Raw genomic sequence first — 19,064 nt, 5'->3', positions numbered from 1 at the left:
CTGAGCTGCTGATGTTTACAGGCTGAACCCCAAAGATCGAAACATTTTACTCCTCAAGCTTTTAAGTGAATTTTTGCACCAGATCTTTTGATACACTATTGACCGAGTCTCAGGAAATGCCCTCTCTGTTTTGAATTAAGCTTTATATTCAAATGAATTCATATCAGAAGACCGCTAAGTACTCGACACATTGTCGCCGTTTTCCAGTGGGAAGAATTATGCATATTTCATTTTGCCGCTTATGTAACGTTTGTGATTTCAGGTGATGTTTACACACACTTTGTGAAATGTTGGACCAATAAATGCAACTGAGATTAATAGGACATTTAACAAGTCTTGTATGGTTTTTATTACTATGCAATAAATAAATTTCTTCAAATGCAGAAAATGTCTCATGTTAATTTTTAGATACAAATGGGTGATGTAAGAAACCAAATAGATAGTAGATGAGATGACACACCCTGCTGTGTGAACCGCAGGGTGTGTCGGCTGTCTTTTAGCAGTTTGTTTAGATGGAACTTCTTGTATTTGTAAAAACTTGAATTTATATAAAAAATCCAACCCGAACGTGACTGCAGACGATGCTCATTTCCTCTTCACTTGAGCGTAGAGATCCTCTGTGGCGTCAGCAGTGGAGCTCTTCACGGTCTTGGACACGTTGACCTGAGCGTACAGCGTCTCCTGCTGCTGTCCGCTGTTCTGCACCGAGGCCGGTTCAGGTCCGCGCCTCGAGAAGTTAATCTCTCCATAATGGATGTCGTCTTCTCTTGTCTCTTCAATAATCGGATTCTGGAAAAAATAAAATAAAAAAGGAAGTGTTTGTGTACCGTCAGATAATTACATAACTAGCCCAATTTTGGTATGTTCTCACCTGGCTCTGTTGTGCAGTTGGATGTGTTGCCTTTAAACGCCTGGAAGACAAAAGGTTGGGTTGAAAGTACAGGCGGTCAGTAAATGATCCAATTTAATTTGAGAGGCCTTCGTTAATTCGGGTACTTGCCAAAAACAAAACAAAAAGCCGATGAGTACAATAATCCCAATGATCCCTCCAAGAACTGCAGCCAATAGTTGAGGGTTACCTACTCCTCGATAAGGCAATAAAAAAAGAAATAGAAGTGACTGAATGAAGACAATGTGGACATGTAACAATATTGATAGCTAAAGTCCCTTTAATAGTTACCTTCGATAGTCAGATGGATCTCTGATGATGATTGATTACCAAGCTGATTGGTGGCCACACAGTAATAAACGCCTCCATCGGTGACATTGAAGCGGTAAAAGTCTCCTTGAAACACAGTGACGGGTCCATCGAGGCTGTTCTTGAACCAGAGGAAGCGGCTGACGGGAGGATTGGCTCTGCTGGAGCAGGTCAGGTTCACCCAGCTACCTGCCGACACCGGACCTGATGGACTGATGGACGCCGAGGTGTCCTTGGGAGCGTCTGAGGAAAACATGATGGAGAGGTGAGAGAAGAGGAACGAGATGCTGAAGAGAGAAGAATCGTCGTGTGCCGACAGGATCCAATAACAAACACTCACAGGAGACCTTGAGAGTCGTTGTCTCCTCTGCCGTCTTCTTATCTGTTCCTTCATTCACAGGATATGAGGCAGAACAGGTGATGGTGAATCCATCGTGTTCCTCTGACAGAGCCATGATCTTCTGGATCTTTGTTGTGAAGGTCCGATCTGTGTTTTCCTCCATCATGGCGGGAGCGTCTTGCTGGAGGTTCCAGGTGAGTTTAGGAGGAGAGTGTGGACAGGGAGTGGACGCTGAGCAGCTGACGGAGACAGACTCTTTCTCCTTCAGAGCAGCTGGGATCTCAATCCTGGGCTTTGGAGCAGAATCTGTGGTTTCAAATCACACACAGATCGAACACTGAGCAACATAGCAATAGGACTAGGAGTCTACAGCTCGCAATACTCTTTTACATTTGTGAGCAAAATATTGTCCTTTTACTCCACTAACAGCTTTTGGATTGTGATTAATTGTTAAAAAACAATAATGTTATGATATTATTTTTGAGTTATCAGTTCCATAAAAGACACATTTCCCCTCTGAACTTCTCAAATTAATTAATTTCAATAATTGAGACTTATAAAGGCACAAAGTCTCCAATATTTAATAATAAAGGGAAGATTAGAGAAAGGTCAGACATATGAAGACATGTAGAGCAGATATTAGTTTATTTTCTTCCTATCCTCTCCTATTAATCACCTCACGACCCCTCAGATTGATCCTGTGACCCTCTGTAAGGGTAGCATAAAATGTAAACTTAGACTAATTAATGTACATTTTATCCATCGTAGATCTCAAAATATCAAAATAACTGAACTCATGAGACTTCCCCTTTTTGCAAAGGTCTCCATGTACAGGCATCTTTCTCATGGGTCTATTAGTGGAGTAGTGCAAAGAAACAGTAATATCCAGGAAGTGTACACCCTCATTCTCTGGTACCAGGCTGGTGTCTGGAGCAGATATTAACATTAACACTGAAGGTTAGATTCAACTGATTTTACTTTTGACTCTAAAGAATAACATCCCAAACTGACTGATACAAACCAAAACTCTCTTACCCGTAACTGTGATTTGAAGAGGATTACAAGAAGCTGTTGCAATAAATGGCTTGTTCTCAACCCTGAAGAAGTATTGACCTGTGTATGATGTCATTAAACTGGAAAATGAGGTGGTGCAGTTGTTCTGACTCAGGTCTCCAGTTAGAGTCATTGGATAGATATTATCCTTCCTGCTACTGTTGAAAACCACATCATCTGGATTGTTTGCAAAGTCAACGGTATCTTTCATCCACACTCCGAAGGTTATACGTGCGCTGTTGAAATCCTTCTGTGGTTTAGCACTGAAGTTACATGGGATATGCAGACACGATCCATTCAGTGCTTTTATCTCTTTTGGTGTATCAATGAATAGAGCTGGATCTTTCCCACAATCAGCCACAGCACCTGAGAAACAGATTAACGATTGACAGTGGAGATTATCATGTGTAAACAAAAACATGAAAAGAAATATACTTCAGCAGTAATGTTTTTGCATTGTCTTTTTTCCCCCTTAACAGTTTTTGTATTGATTATCCCCCGCGAGACCGAACCCCGTCTATATCTCTAAATAACTAAGTCAGTCTTGTCTCTCTGACAAAAGAGCGCATGCAGAAAATACAGATTTTATTATTCACAGAAATGATATGCTTTGTGTTTCAAGTTCAAATAGTAAAGGATTCAAGAGAAATACTGAAAGCTATTGAACAAAAAGCTCACCTGAGAGAAAGAAGAGCCTCAGCAACATGACGGCTGTCACCGATCTCACAGACTGGACTGCCATGACACTCATCGCCTGGATTCACACAGCAGTGCTGGGGATTCTACCAAGCATTCAACATGACATTAGAATAAAACCATGAATTTTGTCTTACCAAAGAAGCGAGAGTGACATTTAGATCCTGTGGCTGGTGGGTTTGAAGCAAAAATAATGCAATTCATGAATTTCAACATGTTCAACAAACCAACTTCCCTTTTCTCGCTGTCGTAATCTAAAACCAAGTCGACTTCCTTGGATTTCAGAGCACAGAGCGAGTGTAGTTGTGTTTGTTAAATCAGAGTCCGCCCCTTAACTGCTCATATCCTGTGAGTCTATATCTTCTGTAATCTTTATATTTTACATATATCCCAATAATGATGATAATAATAAGGACACGTACCAGCCGGTGACTTGAAGACAGTCACTGTGGATCACACTGAGCTTTATCTCTGTTGCTCTGCATGACAGGACTGACACACTTTTATTTGTGTTATTACAATGTCATCATTAAATAAATGACTAACCCCAATAGCTCAAATTTTTCCTCATTCATAATCATTCGTTTAGCTTCCTCTTCATCTTAAATATTTATTTAAAAAATTCAAGCACTTTTGATGAACACAAGCAGACAAAAGGTAAGAAGTATTATGTTTCATGGAAACAAATAAATAAGCATAGAGGAGGGGAAATACTTGAATCTATGGGAAGCAGACGGAAATGATTGAATATCGTTCACGTTAAATTTGACTATTAAGATTGAAAAGGTGTTTTAACAACAGTACATCGAATGGACTAAATATGGTTTCAAAGTCTTGTTTTCTTTTTTTCTGTTATTTCCTGTTTGGCATTACCCCACAGATACTTCGCTTCCTGTCCTCGTGTGTATGCCGCCAGTGTGATTAACCTCACCGGCCTTGATCAGTTTCAGCTGTGCCTCATTAGCCATCCTCTGGTGGATGTGGTCGGTGTGCTCCCCTTTGTCTTTACTGGTTGAGTGATGGTCTGGAGTCATTTCAACGGTTGTATTGTGGCTCAGAGATTCCCGGTGGGTGGCGTCGTCCGCTTTGCAGTAGAACTCACTTGTAATGTAAATGTAATTTTCGGTTGAAGCCCAGCTATTTGCTGTTGTGCCCCGTCACAACATTTGTAATTTTTTTTCTATTTGCAATTGATAGCCATTACATTTTATGTCATACTAGCCATTCACTTTTTTTACACTAAAATATTCTATTTAGCAAAGTTACATATCTGGGTTGCAAATCGATAATCACATTTAAAGGTCCTGAAAGCTTGGCATCACTTCTGAGGAATTTCTCTATTTAATAGGATACATATTTATGACAAAATAAGCAACACTTATTTACCTTTAATTAAGTTTAAAACTAAAACACTTCAATCCTGTCAATTGTCATTAAAATGTGCTCCTGATTGGTGTCATCACCTCGACGACTTCAGCAACAACTAACGTAGATTTTATTTCTTTCAATGTGAAATTAAAAGAACCTTCATTGTTTTGTAAAATAAAGGTTATTCATAAATCACTGTTCACACTGAATTAATTTGATAGACAGCACACATAGGAATGTACTGCAACATTATTGTAAATCTCAAAAAAAAATGTATGCATTATCATTATAATTATTAATAAAAGGAAGCTAAGAAATGGCACAATTGCAACTTTTTATTTATGAAATGCAACACTTTAAACAAGTGGACTGACCACAGTACAGTAACTAAAGGGAAAAGGTTTGCCCCTTATCGATGGACTTCCTGCTGACCACAATCTCCCATGAAAGAGCCGTGTGAAGGAAAAGGAAGTTAACCCATCTGATTGGTTTGGCTTGCATTATGACACTACAATGACATCATAATGAGATTTGTTTGGCTTGCTTGTTCCACAGTGTGATTGTGTTTTAGCGAGCAAAAACATTGTGTAATGTTTTTGTAAGTGCCAAAACACAAAGACATGGTACTTGTGGCATTGAAACTACCTCTTGTATTAAAGGGCACACCTTTCTTTACCTTTGCATGCAGAAACAACGACTCCATCATATTTTTAATGAGCTGCAATAATCTAAACACAGATCCCTTTATCATATAGAAATGCGACTCATGTTACGTAAACAAATCAGATGCCCATGTGTGGCCGAAAAGGAATTCAGAGATCTATAAACACCTCACGTGTCACGGATGTCACGGGTTTTGTGGGGCAAGAGCTCAGTTGAGGAGGAAGCAGGCAATACCACAGGTAAAGGGAACGGAAACTCTCTTTACTTGAGAAAAAGGTTAAACATGAAAACTCTTTAACTTTACACGAGAGCCAAAACACTGGGAATCTACGACAGGAACCAGGACAGGAAGAAATTACACTCGTGAAGACAGGAATTAATCATGGTAACAGAGACAACAATCCAACTGGGGACAAGGGAAATACTGGGAGCATGTATAAGAGGAAACACCACAGTAATCAGGGAGACAGAGGAGTGGCTGAGGGCAGCAGGTGAAGGGAATGAACACTCAAGACACACTGGGGAGACACAGAGTAGGGCGTTACATCACATACTGATACATTTAAATATATTACACTTTAAATATATTGCAAACAACTGAAGAAAAGATTCCCATGTCAGGATAACAATAACAGCATATTTGTTTCATAACATTAATGTTCACACACTCATTTGCACAAGACTTGAGCCTAGATCCTCCGGGCTGCCAGTCTGTGTTGAGCTCTTCACGGTCGTGGACACGTTGACCTGAGCGTACAGCGACTCCTGCTGATGTCCACCTTGCTGCACCGGGGCCGAGGCCGGTCCAGGTCTCCACTTGGAGAAGTCAATCTCTCCGTAATGGACGTCCCCTGTTTCTGTAGCTGCGGCCGGCCCTTGAACTGCTGGCTCCAGAGCGGTTTGGTTCTGTGATAAACAAACACGAAATGTTGTGAGGCACCGACATCTGTTTCCTTCAGTGACAACCATCCAAATAACCGGCGTCTCGTGGACACGGCTGGTTTCCTTTAGGATACACTGAGCACCTATCTCCTCTTCTCTCTCTCCTTATGGATGAATTGTCATCTCTTCATTGCACATTACTAACTCTGCTTCCTCTCCGGAGTCCTTGTGACTTCACGTCTCATAGGGTCCATTGGACCTGGCTGCAGGGTCTGATGCCATGGCCCTGCTGATGCCCCGCCCACTCCTCCTCTCTACCTCCATCTGCCTGATGGATCATGGAGGTCTGGATCGTGGTCCATGACTACTACCAACTATTCATACACTGTCATACTCATTGAATGTGTTGTAACTCTGTAATGACTCCTTCTGTACACCTGACATCTATTGCTTCTGTCCATCCTGGAGAGGGATCCTCCTCTGTTGCTCTCCTGAAGGTTTCTTCCCTTTTTTCCCCGTGAAAGGGTTTTTTCTATTTCTTGGGAGTTTTTCCTGACCCGATGTGAGGTCCTGGGACAGGGATGTTTATGTGTACAGACTGTTAAGCCCTCTGAGGCAAATTTGTAATTTGTGATGTTGGGCAATACAAAATGAACTGAATTTAATTGAATTACGACGCGTTCCTGTAGGTACATGCTGCACAACATCAGGAGAATACGGCCTCTTCTTACTCAGAAGGCGGCACAGGTTCTGGTCCAGGCTCTGGTCATTTCACGCCTTGACTACTGCAACTCCCTCCTGGCTGGTCTACCCGCTAAGGCCATCCGACCTCTGCAGCTCATCCAGAATGCAGCAGCTCGACTGGTCTTCAGCCTCCCGAAATTCACCCACACCACTCCGCTCCTTCGATCTCTTCACTGGTTACCGGTGGCTGCCCGCATCCGCTTCAAAACACTGGTTCTGGCGTACCGTGCTCTAAACGGATCGGGCCCCGTCTACATCCGGGATATGGTCACACCGTACACCCCGGCACGTTCGCTCCGCTCGGCAACAGCCAACCGACTTGTGACTCCTGCACCTTGAGCTAACCACTCGAAATCCAGACTGTTTGCTGTCCTGGCTCCTCAGTGGTGGAACGAGCTCCCCACTGACATCAGGACAGCAGAAAGTCTCTACATCTTCCGCCTGAGACTGAAAACACATCTTTTCCGACTATATCTGGATTAAAACACCGAGTTGCATTTCAGTGGCACTGGGATGGCACTTATTGTGGTGCTTTTGTGGTTTGACTGAGTTGAGGAAGTGTTGCTTCCTGTGTTCTTGTTGTTCTTGGTTTGTACTCTAGGTTGAATGCACTTATTGTAAGTCGCTTTGGATAAAAGCGTCTGCTAAATGACATGTAATGTAATTAACAGAATGTATCTTCTTCCTGTGTATCGCCACATTTAGTCCTTAGTGAGGAGCCTGTTCAGTCCAGACCCCAAGAGTTAGAAACATACTCAGAACACATCATTATCGAAAGTACATTTAAGTTGTTTCCTACCTGTGTCTGTTGTAAAGTTAAACGTTTTGACTTCAACCACCTGGAAGACATAACACAGCTTAATTTTTTTCAGTGTAATAATAAAGTGCTTTAAATGCAATTTAGAAATCGCCAATAAAATACAGAAAGCAATTAATAATACAATGGAAGGTTCTCTACAATCATGTTCACATAGGTTCAAAAAAAGATAATCTAATATTTACATAATTTAGACGCCCAATTATGGAATCGAGTTGGATGACTGTGATATGAGATTTTCAACAGTTGAGGAATTTGATTCAAAATAGAATAATACAGTATAATATGCTAGAGCTGTAAAAATAAAAAAATAAAAATAAAAAGCTAATCACATTAAAATGAGAAGACTATACAGGACTGTCTCAGAAAATTAGAATATTGTGATATTTCTCTTTTTATTAATGTAATTAATTAAAAACAAAAAATTCATGCATTATTCATCATTACAAATCAACTGAAATATTTTGGCCTTTTTATTCTTTTAATATTGCTGATTATAAACACAGCAAAAATTAATCTAAAATCTAAAAAAAAAAATATTAATATTAATAAAGTAGCAAAAAAAAGAAAAAAGATTTATAAGGTGTTTGTCTTGTCAAAACAGAAACCACCGTGTTTTGTTTAAGTTAATAATTTGTCAAATTGATTTGTTTAACTAATATGTTACTTTTTTTTCATGTTTTCTAATATTTAGAGATAGGATGTTTTAGTTTCTTCAGCTGTAAGCATAATTCAGCATAAATGAGATAAATCCAGCTCGAATATGTAATACATGAATCGAAATGCCTGCACAGGTTAACGAAAATAAAGAACTTCATCACAATATTCTAATTTTCTGAGACAGTCCTGTATGTTCTGAAATACATTCATTTTGAGTGGATACATCTGGATCTGAACTTGATTTAAAGGTACTTACCAAATAACAACACCTACACAGATGAGTACAATGATCACTCCAACAACTGCGATCCATGGTAAAAAACTTTCAAGCCGTTTCACTACATGAACAAAACATTATAAGTGACCAAGTCAAGTGAAGAAGAATGCTCAGCTTGACTTTTGCAAACGCGTAAGTGAAGAAATGCTGCGTCACTCATGTTTGCAGTCGAGATGTTGGTCAACAACAACTTCTCCTGATTCGTGTTTACCTTCGATAGTCAGATGGATCTCTGATGATGATTGATTACCAAGCTGATTGGTGGCCACACAGTAATAAACGCCTCCATCGGTGACATTGAAGCGGTAAAAGTCTCCTTGAAACACAGTGACGGGTCCATCGAGGCTGTTCTTGAACCAGAGGAAGCGGCTGACGGGAGGATTGGCTCTGCTGGAGCAGGTCAGGTTCACCCAGCTACCTGCCGACACCGGACCTGATGGACTGATGGACGCCGAGGTGTCCTTGGGAGCGTCTGATGAAAACATGATGGAGAGGTGAGAGAAGAGGAACGAGATGCTGAAGAGAGAAGAATCGTCGTGTGCCGACAGGATCCAATAACAAACACTCACAGGAGACCTTGAGAGTCGTTGTCTCCTCTGCCGTCTTCTTATCTGTTCCTTCATTCACAGGATATGAGGCAGAACAGGTGATGGTGAATCCATCGTGTTCCTCTGACAGAGCCATGATCTTCTGGATCTTTGTTGTGAAGGTCCGATCTGTGTTTTCCTCCATCATGGCGGGAGCGTCTTGCTGGAGGTTCCAGGTGAGTTTAGGAGGTGTGGACAGAGTGTGGCAGCTGACGGAGACAGACTCTTTCTCCTTCAGAGCAGCTGGGATCTCAATCCTGGGCTTTGGAGCAGAATCTGTGGTTTCAAATCACACATTTCACACTTTGTTTGTACCAGTGATCAACAACATCTGCAAACTTGACCCCCCTTATTGTGAAAGTCAGCCTGAAACGTGTGGAAAAACCTCATCATGGGACGTTCAAACCCAAATCCATGTGGATTCTGTCCTCTGCTGGTGATAAAAGCGATGGAGGGATGGAACTGGGCACATCTCAATGTTGAGGACATTTTGAATGCCCGACTGATCGCTGGCATGGTGACATCTGGTCTCAAGTGAGACTGTCGATAATCTTACATAATCGAAGATAAGGGAGGTGTTTGCAGTTCAAGCCCAAACTCCAATGACATCATTATACACCTTCTGATAGAACCAAAGCTCTCTCACCTTGAACTGTTATTCGAAAAGAATCACAAGTAGATGTTGCCATGAATACGTCGTTCTCAGCTCTGAAGAAATATACGTCTGTGTAAATTATTTGTAAACTAGAAAATAAAGTGGTGCAGTTTTTCTTATTCAGCTTTCCAATGAACTCCATCGGATATGTGGTAACTGTCCCTCTACTGTCGAAGATCAAATTGTTTTGATTGTTGTGAACATCGGAATCGTTCTTAATCCACAATCCGAAGGTTGTCGTGTTGATGAAGTCGTGACCATTTTTGGCACTGAAGTTACACGGGATCTGCAAACAAGATCCACTCAGTGCTTCCATCCTGTGTGGCGCAGTGACGAGTAGGTCCTGGTTACACGCCCACGCACCTAAACACAAGATTAACGAAATGAGGAAAACATTGACACATGACAAATCAAGCTTTATGTTGCATGTCTTGTGACCTATATAAATAAAGTTATGATTATTATTATTATTAACTGATTCTATGCGTAAACATTTTGATGTTCACTCAGGGCTAACGATCCAAGCAGCAAGCAGCTCACCTGAAACAAGGAGGAGGCTCAGTAACACCTTGTTTGTCCCCATATTCACGGACAGAAACCTGCTCCCTGCACAGATATGCAAACACAATAACACAGTTAGTGTTTCTTATTACGATTTTAACGCTTTCAATGTGTTTTCAAGCAACTTCCCTATTTTAAATTCACAGAATAACCTGCCCTGCACCACTTGCTACATTTAATCCGTTGTAAAGCAAATAAAAGTTCAGTGAAATGTTTCCTTACCAAATGAGGCCGCAGCGAGAATAAAAGATGATGTTTTTAGAGTCCAATGAGGAAATGAGTTATCTTTAGCAGCAACCAGCCACCTAATGGATGAAAGTGGACTCACCACATGAACCTCACTGAAAGAGTGCAGAAATACAGGAATTGTTGAAAATGAGGAAGTCAAATATTATGACATCTGAAAATCTTTTTTACAAATGACATGACTCACTGCAAGCATTATATATAAATAACATAATAATAATTACACTTTTGAACAGGTGAAAGTATAAACTTTATGTATTTTACATAGAAACCGTCATGCTGACTTCTACAGAGTTACAGAGACACCGTGAGTCTGTGTGTACCTGCTAAAATGATCAAATAAGTCATGACACATTCTTCTGAATGAAATGCGGCATTTTTATTTCATTTAACACACTTTTCATGCATCAGATGGAAACACAAGCGAAGCAATACAAATTATTGACATGGTCCAGGCATGTTTTTTGTATCTGAAGAACAAATGATCAAATCTGGTGCTCTGACATCTTCAACATGAGACACAAGATTATAGAGGATGTTTTTTACCATTGTGTCATGATGGCACAGTGCAGAGAAACACATATATCAACATTAATCGCCGTTCATCTTTAAAAAATGTCATACCGTATTGTATTTGTGTATTTGTGTGTTTGTGTACTTATTTTTTTTATTACAGGAAGTGCCAAGAACAGGTGTGGTTCACAGGAACAGTTTTTCAAAACGCACTATGAAATAGGCAGGGATAAAATACCTATGCATAGAAACATGCTTCCTTAACAAAAGAGTAACTGAGAGAAAATCGACACACATCGTTGTAAGTGGCACTGAGACAAAAGAATACAGAATAGTTAACACAGTTGTCATTTCATAACATCTTCTTCCTCTTACGGCTCATGATGGATGAAACCCAATCGCGCTGTTGACATAGTCCGCTTCTTCTGCGCAACGCTGCGGAAAAAGTTTTAGTTACTGTAAAGATGAAAACAGAAGCAGCATTTCTTTTGTGTTACAGACGTGTCGGTGTCACAATGCCTCGCATTGTAGAACCGCAGATGAAGCAAGCCACCGACTGAGATAGGCTCTCATAGAACACACACACACACACACACACACACACACACTTCGCCATATCATCCTTATGAGGCGATGACTTGTCAATGTTGTGTTTACAGCTTGTCGGACTGCCCCTCACTTAGTGAATGTAGATTTAAAGCCGATTTTACTTTGTTTTGTTTAAATAGTTTTTACCGAGATTTCATTTTGTCGGTATTCTTTGCGGACGTTCTGTTTTTATGAACGACCTGAATGGGACCACGTTACAAAGCTTTCATGGCAAACAGTGAAGCAAAGACACCATCCGGCAGACACAGAGCGTTGTGGTTGTCTTTCGACATTATCACAAGCATTATTCCTGTATTATTGTTGTAAATCAAACAAGGACATTAAAACATTAAACCGTGCTAATTGATTCTTAAGAGTTTATGTAAGAGCTCTTTTTAGGTGGATTGTTTCCCTCTTCCAGAGACCTGCAGATGGTTCAGTTACCCGATTATGAAATACCTCCTCATCTGATATCTTACCTTCTGTGGTTGGGTGGAGCGTCTTGATCGAAACCAGCTAAAAGAAAAAGAAGAATTAATTAAATCTTTGGTCACATTTTAAAAGTCTGAAATGCTTTATAAACGTACTTTGTGATGCATTTTTTTTCCTGCACTGCAAAGATTCAGAATGCTTGATATCAACAATCACAACACATTATAAAACATTTAAATATTGAAACATAAGGTCCAGTATAACTCACTGACATTTGCAAGTTACTCTGTGGTTATTGTTTTCCTTTAAGTGAATATTTTGTGTGCTGTTATTTAGTAGAATCAATCTTATATGTATTCACTTTTCTTCAGGCAAACAATGCCCAAAAAGATGATGATGTATTACAACACTGGGAATTAAATACACTATGATCCTAGCAAATGTCAGAAAGTGACTAGCAGGTCTGAAGAGTTGTACTTGACCCTATTGTAAGAATGCTGTTTTGTATTGTATTATGTATTTTTTAATTCCATTATGTATTAGGCATTACAAATATGTTTATAATACAATATAGACATGGGCTTAGAATATATAAAATGATAATAATTCAATTCAATTCAATTCAGTTCATTTGTATAGCCCAATTTCACAAATTACAAATTTATATGTATAATTTATAATAATGATCATCTGTCTGAGACCAAGTGGTTTGTATCTGCAGACCATCGTATCGAAGAAGGTTCGTCTCACCACTCAAAGACGGCCAATGCACTGACGAGCATTACGATTCCCAGGATCTTCACGATGACGTGAGCACCAACCTGTTCAGACTGTCGATCACCTGCAACACAACAGCGTGGTCAGCTTCGGAAAGGCCATGACTCTAAAACATCTCGATTCCTGCAGTTCCCTTCAAATACCAGCTGACAAATAATGAGAAGGATCAGCTGTCTTTGTAAATGCAGTGGTCTCTGCCATTGATGCTGATTCTGGCTTCTTCACCATCCTCATCCTCCTTGACCTCAGTGCCGCCTTCGACACGATCAACCCCTCCATCCTCCTCTCACGTCTCCAGTTCTCCCTTGGCATAACTGGCACGGCCCTTTCCTGCTTCACCTCATATCTTTCAGACCGACATCAATTCATTTCCATAAACAACAGTAAAAATCCACCTCCACAGTCACCCGCGGTGTCCCCCAAGGTTCTGTGCTTGGTCCCCTCCTCTTCATCATTTACATCCTTCCTCTTTGAAAAATCATCCGTCGTCGTGGTCTCGACTTCCACTGCTACGCTGACGACACCCAAATCTACTTCACCTCCAAGACCATCACCTCAGTCACCCACTCCGCTCTCACCACCTGTCTTTCAGATATAAAATCATGGATTCAACAGAACTTTCTCAAACTAAACTGCAATAAATCACTGACCCTAACTCCCTCTCCCGCTCAGCCCAGACCTTCTCTCTCAACATTGATGGCTCCATCGTCACCCCCTCCACCCAGGTGAGCAACCTCGGTATCATCCTCGACTCCACCCTCTCTTTCCTACCCCACGCCAACCACATCACCAGAACTGCCTTCTTTCACCTCAGGAACATTTCACACCTCCGGCCCTCCCTGTCTTCTGCCACCACTGAAATCCTCATCCATGCCCTCATAACCTCCACACTTGACTACTGCAACAGCATCCTCTACGGCTCTCGCAGCAAAATCCTCAATAAACTTCAGTGTGTTCAGAACTCTGCCGCTCCACTGCTCACCTCCACCAGCCACTTTGAACACATCCCCCTGGTCAAATTCAGGATAGACTTTAATATTACTCACCACCCATAAACCCCTAAACAACCTGGCCCCTCCCTACCTTTCAGACCTCCTCCCCCTCCAAGCCCCAACCCGTTGCCTCAGGTCCGCCGGTGCAAACACTCTGAAGACCATCAGGACCAAGGGGTGACAGGTCCTCTTCAAACTTTCCTTCACCTGCTGACCCCTGCACCCTACCCTCCTGACTCATTCCGCATAGCTTCTCCAGCTTTTTTTACCCTACATGTTCTGTTTGTTGTGTTTGCTTCTTGTCTTTCTATTTAGTTTTGTTCTGTTGGTCTATGCCTTATGTACAGCGTCTTTGAGTGTCTATAAAAGTGCTATATAAATTCGAAGTATCATTATTATTATCTTACCACCTGCTTTCAATCTTTATAAACAAATGCATTTGCAAAGGCGGAAGTGAAGAAATGCCGCGTCACTCATGTTTGCAGTCGAGATGTTGGTCAACAATAACTTCTCCTGATTCGTGTTTACCTTTGATAGTCAGATGGATCTCTGATGATGCTTGATTACCAAGCTGATTGGTGGCCACACAGTAATAAACGCCTCCATCGGTGACATTGAAGCGGTAAAAGTCTCCGTGAAACACAGTGACGGGTCCATCGAGGCTGTTCTTGAACCAGAGGAAGCGGCTGACGGGAGGATTGGCTCTGCTGGAGCAGGTCAGGTTCACCCAGCTACCTGCCGACACCGGACCTGATGGTCTGATGGACGCCGAGGTGTCCTTGGGGCGTCTGAGGGAAACATGATGGGGAGGTGAGAGAAGAGGAAAGAGATGCTGAAGAGAGAATGTCGTGTGCGACAGGATCCAATAACAAACACTCACAGGAGACCTTGAGAGTCGTTGTCTCCTCTGACGTCTTCTTATCTGTTCCTTCATTCACAGGATATGAGGCAGAACAGGTGATGGTGAATCCATCGTGTTCCTCTGACAGAGCCATGATCTTCTGGATCTTTGTTGTGAAGGTCCGATCTGTGTTTTCCTCCATCATGGCGGGAGCGTCTTGCTGGAGGATCCAGGTGAGTTTAGGAGGAGAGTGTGGACAGGGAGTGGACGCTGAGCAGCTGACGGAGACAGACTCTTTCTCCTTCAGAGCAGCTGGGATCTCAATCCTGGGCTTTGGAGCAGAATCTGTGGTTTCAAATCACACATTTCACACTTTGTTTGTACCAGTGATCAACAACATCTGACTTGATTTATATTGAAAGTCAGCCTGAAACGTGGAAAACCTCATCATGGACGTTCAAACCCAAATCCATGGATTCTGTCCTCTGCTGGTGATAAGCGATTGAGGGATGGAACTGGGCATATCTCAATGTTGAGGACATTTGAATGCCCGACTGATCCTTCAGCATGGTGACATCTGGTCTCAAGTGAGACTGTCGATAATCTTATAATCGAAGATAAGGGAGGTGTTTGCAGTTCAAGCCCAAACTCCAATGACATCATTATACACCTTCTGATAGAACCAAAGCTCTCTCACCTTGAACTGTTATTCGAAAAGAATCACAAGTAGATGTTGCCCTGAATACGTCGTTCTCAGCTCTGAAGAAATATACGTCTGTGTAAATTATTTGTAAACTAGAAAATAAAGTGGTGCAGTTTTTCTTATTCAGCTTTCCAATGAACTCCATCGGATATGTGGTAACTGTCCCACTACTGTCGAAGATCAAATTGTTTTGATTGCTGTGAATATCGGAATCGTTCTTAATCCACAATCCGAAGGTTGTCGTGTTGATGAAGTCGTGACCATTTTTGGCACTGAAGTTACACGGGATCTGCAAACAAGATCCTCAATTGGCTGTCCTGTGTGGCGCGTTGTGGTAGAGTTCTTGCATACCTAAAAGATTATGAGGCGAGAAAACATTGAAACATGACAAACTAGAATTTTCAAATCACACACAGATCGTACACTGAGGAACACAGTAGAACTTAACACATATGTTCACTGGCACTTTTGTATATAAATTGCTTAAATGTCCCTAAGTCTGATGTACTGTTGTAAGAAAATGTATGTGTCCTCTAAGCCGCTGAAAACATTGCTTTAGCTCCTAAACTCTTTTCTCTATGACACTAAACAGTAATAAAGTAAATAAATTATGAATAAATTGTCAGTCAGTATATCCTCCATCATCAGGTCAAAACATGGTAAACATTATATCCTCGGATTGTTCCTCATTAGTGTTTCACAAGCCACCTCAGCACTGAAGCCTCACAGAGCTGCTAACGGGGATTGTTATTCTGAACAAGGATAATACAAACAAACTGATAAAAACTCTCTTACCCGTAACTGTGATTTGAAGAGGATTACAAGAAGCTGTTGCAATAAATGGCTTGTTCTCAATCCTGAAGAAGTATTGACCTGTGTATGATGTCATTAAACTGGAAAATGAGGTGGTGCAGTTGTTCTGACTCAGGTCTCCAGTTAGAGTCATTGGATAGATATTATCCTTCCTGCTACTGTTGAAAACCACATCATTTGGATTGTCAGCTAATTCAACGGTATCTTTCATCCACACTCCGAAGGTTATACGTGCGCTGTTGAAATCCTTCTGTGGTTTAGCACTGAAGTTACATGGGATATGCAGACAAGATCCCTTCAGTGCTTTTATCTCTTGAGGTGCATCAATGAATAGAGCTGGAAATGTCCCACAATCAGCCACAGCACCTGAGAAACAGACCAATGTTTCATATGATAATGAATAAGTCTGCATGAAGAAAGCTGGTTGGAGATAAACTGTGACGACAAACAAATGATTAATTATAGTTATAATGATCACATCAATCAGGACATGAACAGTTGGAAAAAATGACAGTTCACACTGTGAATAAAAGTGACAGAACCAACAGCTCACCGGAAACTAAGAAGAGCCTCAGCAGCATGACGGCTGTCACCGTTCTCACGGACTGGACTGCCATGACACTCGCCGCCTGGATTCACACACACAAACGGTGCACTTCGTAAAATCCTTGCTCTTAGTTCAGATTTTAACAAAGCATTTGTGTTTTGTTTATGTAACTCCCATATTTAAAATGCACACGTCATCTTTTACATGCCCTGTATGCACCGTTTTAAGTAGAAATTTTAGCTAAATTGGAAATGTAGGTACATTCAACTCAATCTGTCACCCTTGACTGCAAACACACATAGAAAATGTGGCATTTCATAATGCCTTTTTATTTTTTTATGCAGATCATAAAACAAATAACTATGTGGCTTTAAAACACAAAGATGTTAATCAATAAAAGCAGTAACAATTATTTGCATTACCAAATAAGCAAACAGCAAAAAGGAGAAGCAGCAATGTCTTCACATTTTCTCGCGAAGTGATGCAATTCAGGAACTTCCACTAATGTCTGGGAAGAACGCGACCAAGACACCAAACACACTATTTAGTCATTGTATTGCAAAAATAAGTTGTGTAACCTCATACGCTTTATATAGAACTGTTATAAATCACATGACCGGAATTTCTGCAGCTATACAGAGAAGCAAGCATTTCTCATACATAATGCTCATATCCGATTTGTATTTATATCACATGACTCAGTGCGAGTCTGTATGCCATGTCTTCTTTGTGTGAAATATTTCATTATCATGTGCAAGAGAAATAAAGTTGAATCAAATGCAAAATAAAGCTATTTTATAGTTGGAGAATAAAGCCAGCAGTGTCCTGAGGTTCATATGTAGTCACAATAACCCAGTATGTGTAATTTCTGTTTGCATAAAAAAAATTAAAAAATATATTTAGTTTACATTGGAAAACAACTGGTGAGTAAAGACAGCTGATTTATCTTTTAAAAAATTAGAAAAATACCACAAATCCGCCAAACCTTTGAAAATATATGAAAAGAAAGATGTATTTACTTCTATGATGTATTTACTTGTTATCCTAGTTTTCACAAATAAACACGATTTCACCCATCTGGGTTCATCTTGTTCGTCAAATCAAACGTATACAAACAAAGTAATGCTATTTAATAATATAGATTTAATATTGAGTCCAAGTTGTCTGATCCTAAATAATATCTATTACAATTATCCTGAACAAAATAACTGTGACTCACAATATTATCCCAATAATCATCAGACAGCTTTTAAAAGACACTTTCATATCGATGTTCACAACTATCCCAAGAATAGAAATGTATAACCATCAACTTATTTAATATCCTGTAAAATCCTACACTGTCCCAATCCCAGCACACATAATTTATACTGGGAAATGAAAATCCCACTTACCAATAAATATAATTGATTGCAGAAAGTTGTTCATCACCAGTGAGAAACCTGCAGAATCTGACTAACCAACTTCCCGTGTACCGGAACACTCATTGAGTTGCTTTGCACACGACACTACCCTCCACCACTTCTCCTTGGCAGGCTGGTTGATAAGCACACAGCTCAACTTAGTTTCTCATCAGTCAGTGACTCAGTGTCCACGCCACTGAACATGTGGCCGCTCCAGACAAGCGGCTGCCACATTTATTTATTTTGAGTTGTCCTGCCGTAAATGTGACGTCCTCCTGATGCATTCATAACTGGACTCCTGATGATGTGGATTTATATATATCAAAAATAGTCTGGTCATTTCAGTACCGTTGGGACTTGGTGAGGGCGTTCCTGTTCGGGTATCAAAGGAACAAAATACACCCATTTTTGCAAACTGTGATTAATGAAAACGTCTTTCCTTGTACAATTTTAAGAAAAAAGGTGTCCGTTTATATTTTAACATTACATTTTGGGTATAAAGTTACTATGACATGAAAGCACATAAAGTAGGTCCTTACTCTGTATGAATGCCCCAATTATGAAACCATAGTCCCTGTAGGGGGCCGTGGGCTTTCCACAGTAGGAGACAAGTCATTTACAATTCCTTTGTCAGTTCTAAACACGACTTATACAAAGTGTTTATTTTTCGTCGGCATGCGGCTGTGGACCAGTTGACTTGATTCTGAG

The 19,064-nt window shown here is 40.7% G+C and overlaps 3 protein-coding genes across 6 annotated transcripts; all 3 read right to left on the bottom strand.

The window, feature by feature from the left end:
- Positions 1–320: 320 nt before the first annotated feature.
- On the bottom strand, positions 321–3,581 carry LOC130206180 (sialic acid-binding Ig-like lectin 9). Of its 3 annotated transcripts, none has more exons than XM_056434014.1 (7): positions 3,270–3,581; positions 2,574–2,957; positions 1,539–1,844; positions 1,181–1,441; positions 1,001–1,082; positions 872–911; positions 321–789 (listed from the first exon to the last, which is right to left on the bottom strand). In XM_056434014.1, the coding sequence occupies exons 1-7, from the start codon at positions 3,340–3,342 to the stop codon at positions 586–588; spliced, it is 1,350 nt and encodes a 449-aa protein (XP_056289989.1). In that variant the 5' UTR covers positions 3,343–3,581; the 3' UTR covers positions 321–585. The 3 variants fall into 3 exon arrangements, with proteins under 3 accessions (XP_056289989.1, XP_056289990.1, XP_056289988.1); XM_056434015.1 differs by having other exon boundaries at positions 1,001–1,079; XM_056434013.1 differs by having other exon boundaries at positions 1,001–1,085; positions 3,270–3,580.
- Positions 3,582–4,976: 1,395 nt separating this feature from the next.
- Positions 4,977–10,892, bottom strand: LOC130206176 (sialic acid-binding Ig-like lectin 10). 2 transcript variants are annotated; one of them, XM_056434005.1, is made up of 8 exons: positions 10,724–10,892; positions 10,481–10,546; positions 9,932–10,303; positions 9,268–9,561; positions 8,910–9,170; positions 8,678–8,759; positions 7,744–7,783; positions 4,977–6,224 (listed from the first exon to the last, which is right to left on the bottom strand). In XM_056434005.1, exons 2-8 carry the CDS (start codon positions 10,521–10,523, stop codon positions 5,979–5,981), a joined length of 1,338 nt encoding a protein of 445 aa, XP_056289980.1. In that variant the 5' UTR covers positions 10,524–10,546; positions 10,724–10,892; the 3' UTR covers positions 4,977–5,978. The 2 variants fall into 2 exon arrangements, with proteins under 2 accessions (XP_056289980.1, XP_056289981.1); XM_056434006.1 differs by lacking the exon at positions 8,678–8,759 and having other exon boundaries at positions 6,187–6,224.
- Positions 10,893–11,111: 219 nt separating this feature from the next.
- On the bottom strand, positions 11,112–18,423 carry LOC130206198 (sialic acid-binding Ig-like lectin 13). Its single transcript, XM_056434042.1, has 8 exons — positions 18,348–18,423; positions 16,960–17,035; positions 16,389–16,772; positions 14,926–15,235; positions 14,578–14,837; positions 13,031–13,121; positions 12,328–12,364; positions 11,112–11,695 (listed from the first exon to the last, which is right to left on the bottom strand). The coding sequence occupies exons 2-8, from the start codon at positions 17,021–17,023 to the stop codon at positions 11,639–11,641; spliced, it is 1,203 nt and encodes a 400-aa protein (XP_056290017.1). The 5' UTR covers positions 17,024–17,035; positions 18,348–18,423; the 3' UTR covers positions 11,112–11,638.
- Between the last annotated feature and the right edge of the window lie 641 nt (positions 18,424–19,064).

This window comes from Pseudoliparis swirei, chromosome 16 (genome assembly GCF_029220125.1).
Source record: "Pseudoliparis swirei isolate HS2019 ecotype Mariana Trench chromosome 16, NWPU_hadal_v1, whole genome shotgun sequence".
NCBI lineage: Eukaryota > Metazoa > Chordata > Actinopteri > Perciformes > Liparidae > Pseudoliparis > Pseudoliparis swirei.
The sequence above is the reverse complement of the archived record's forward strand: the minus strand, read 5'-3'. Positions and strand labels throughout refer to the sequence as shown.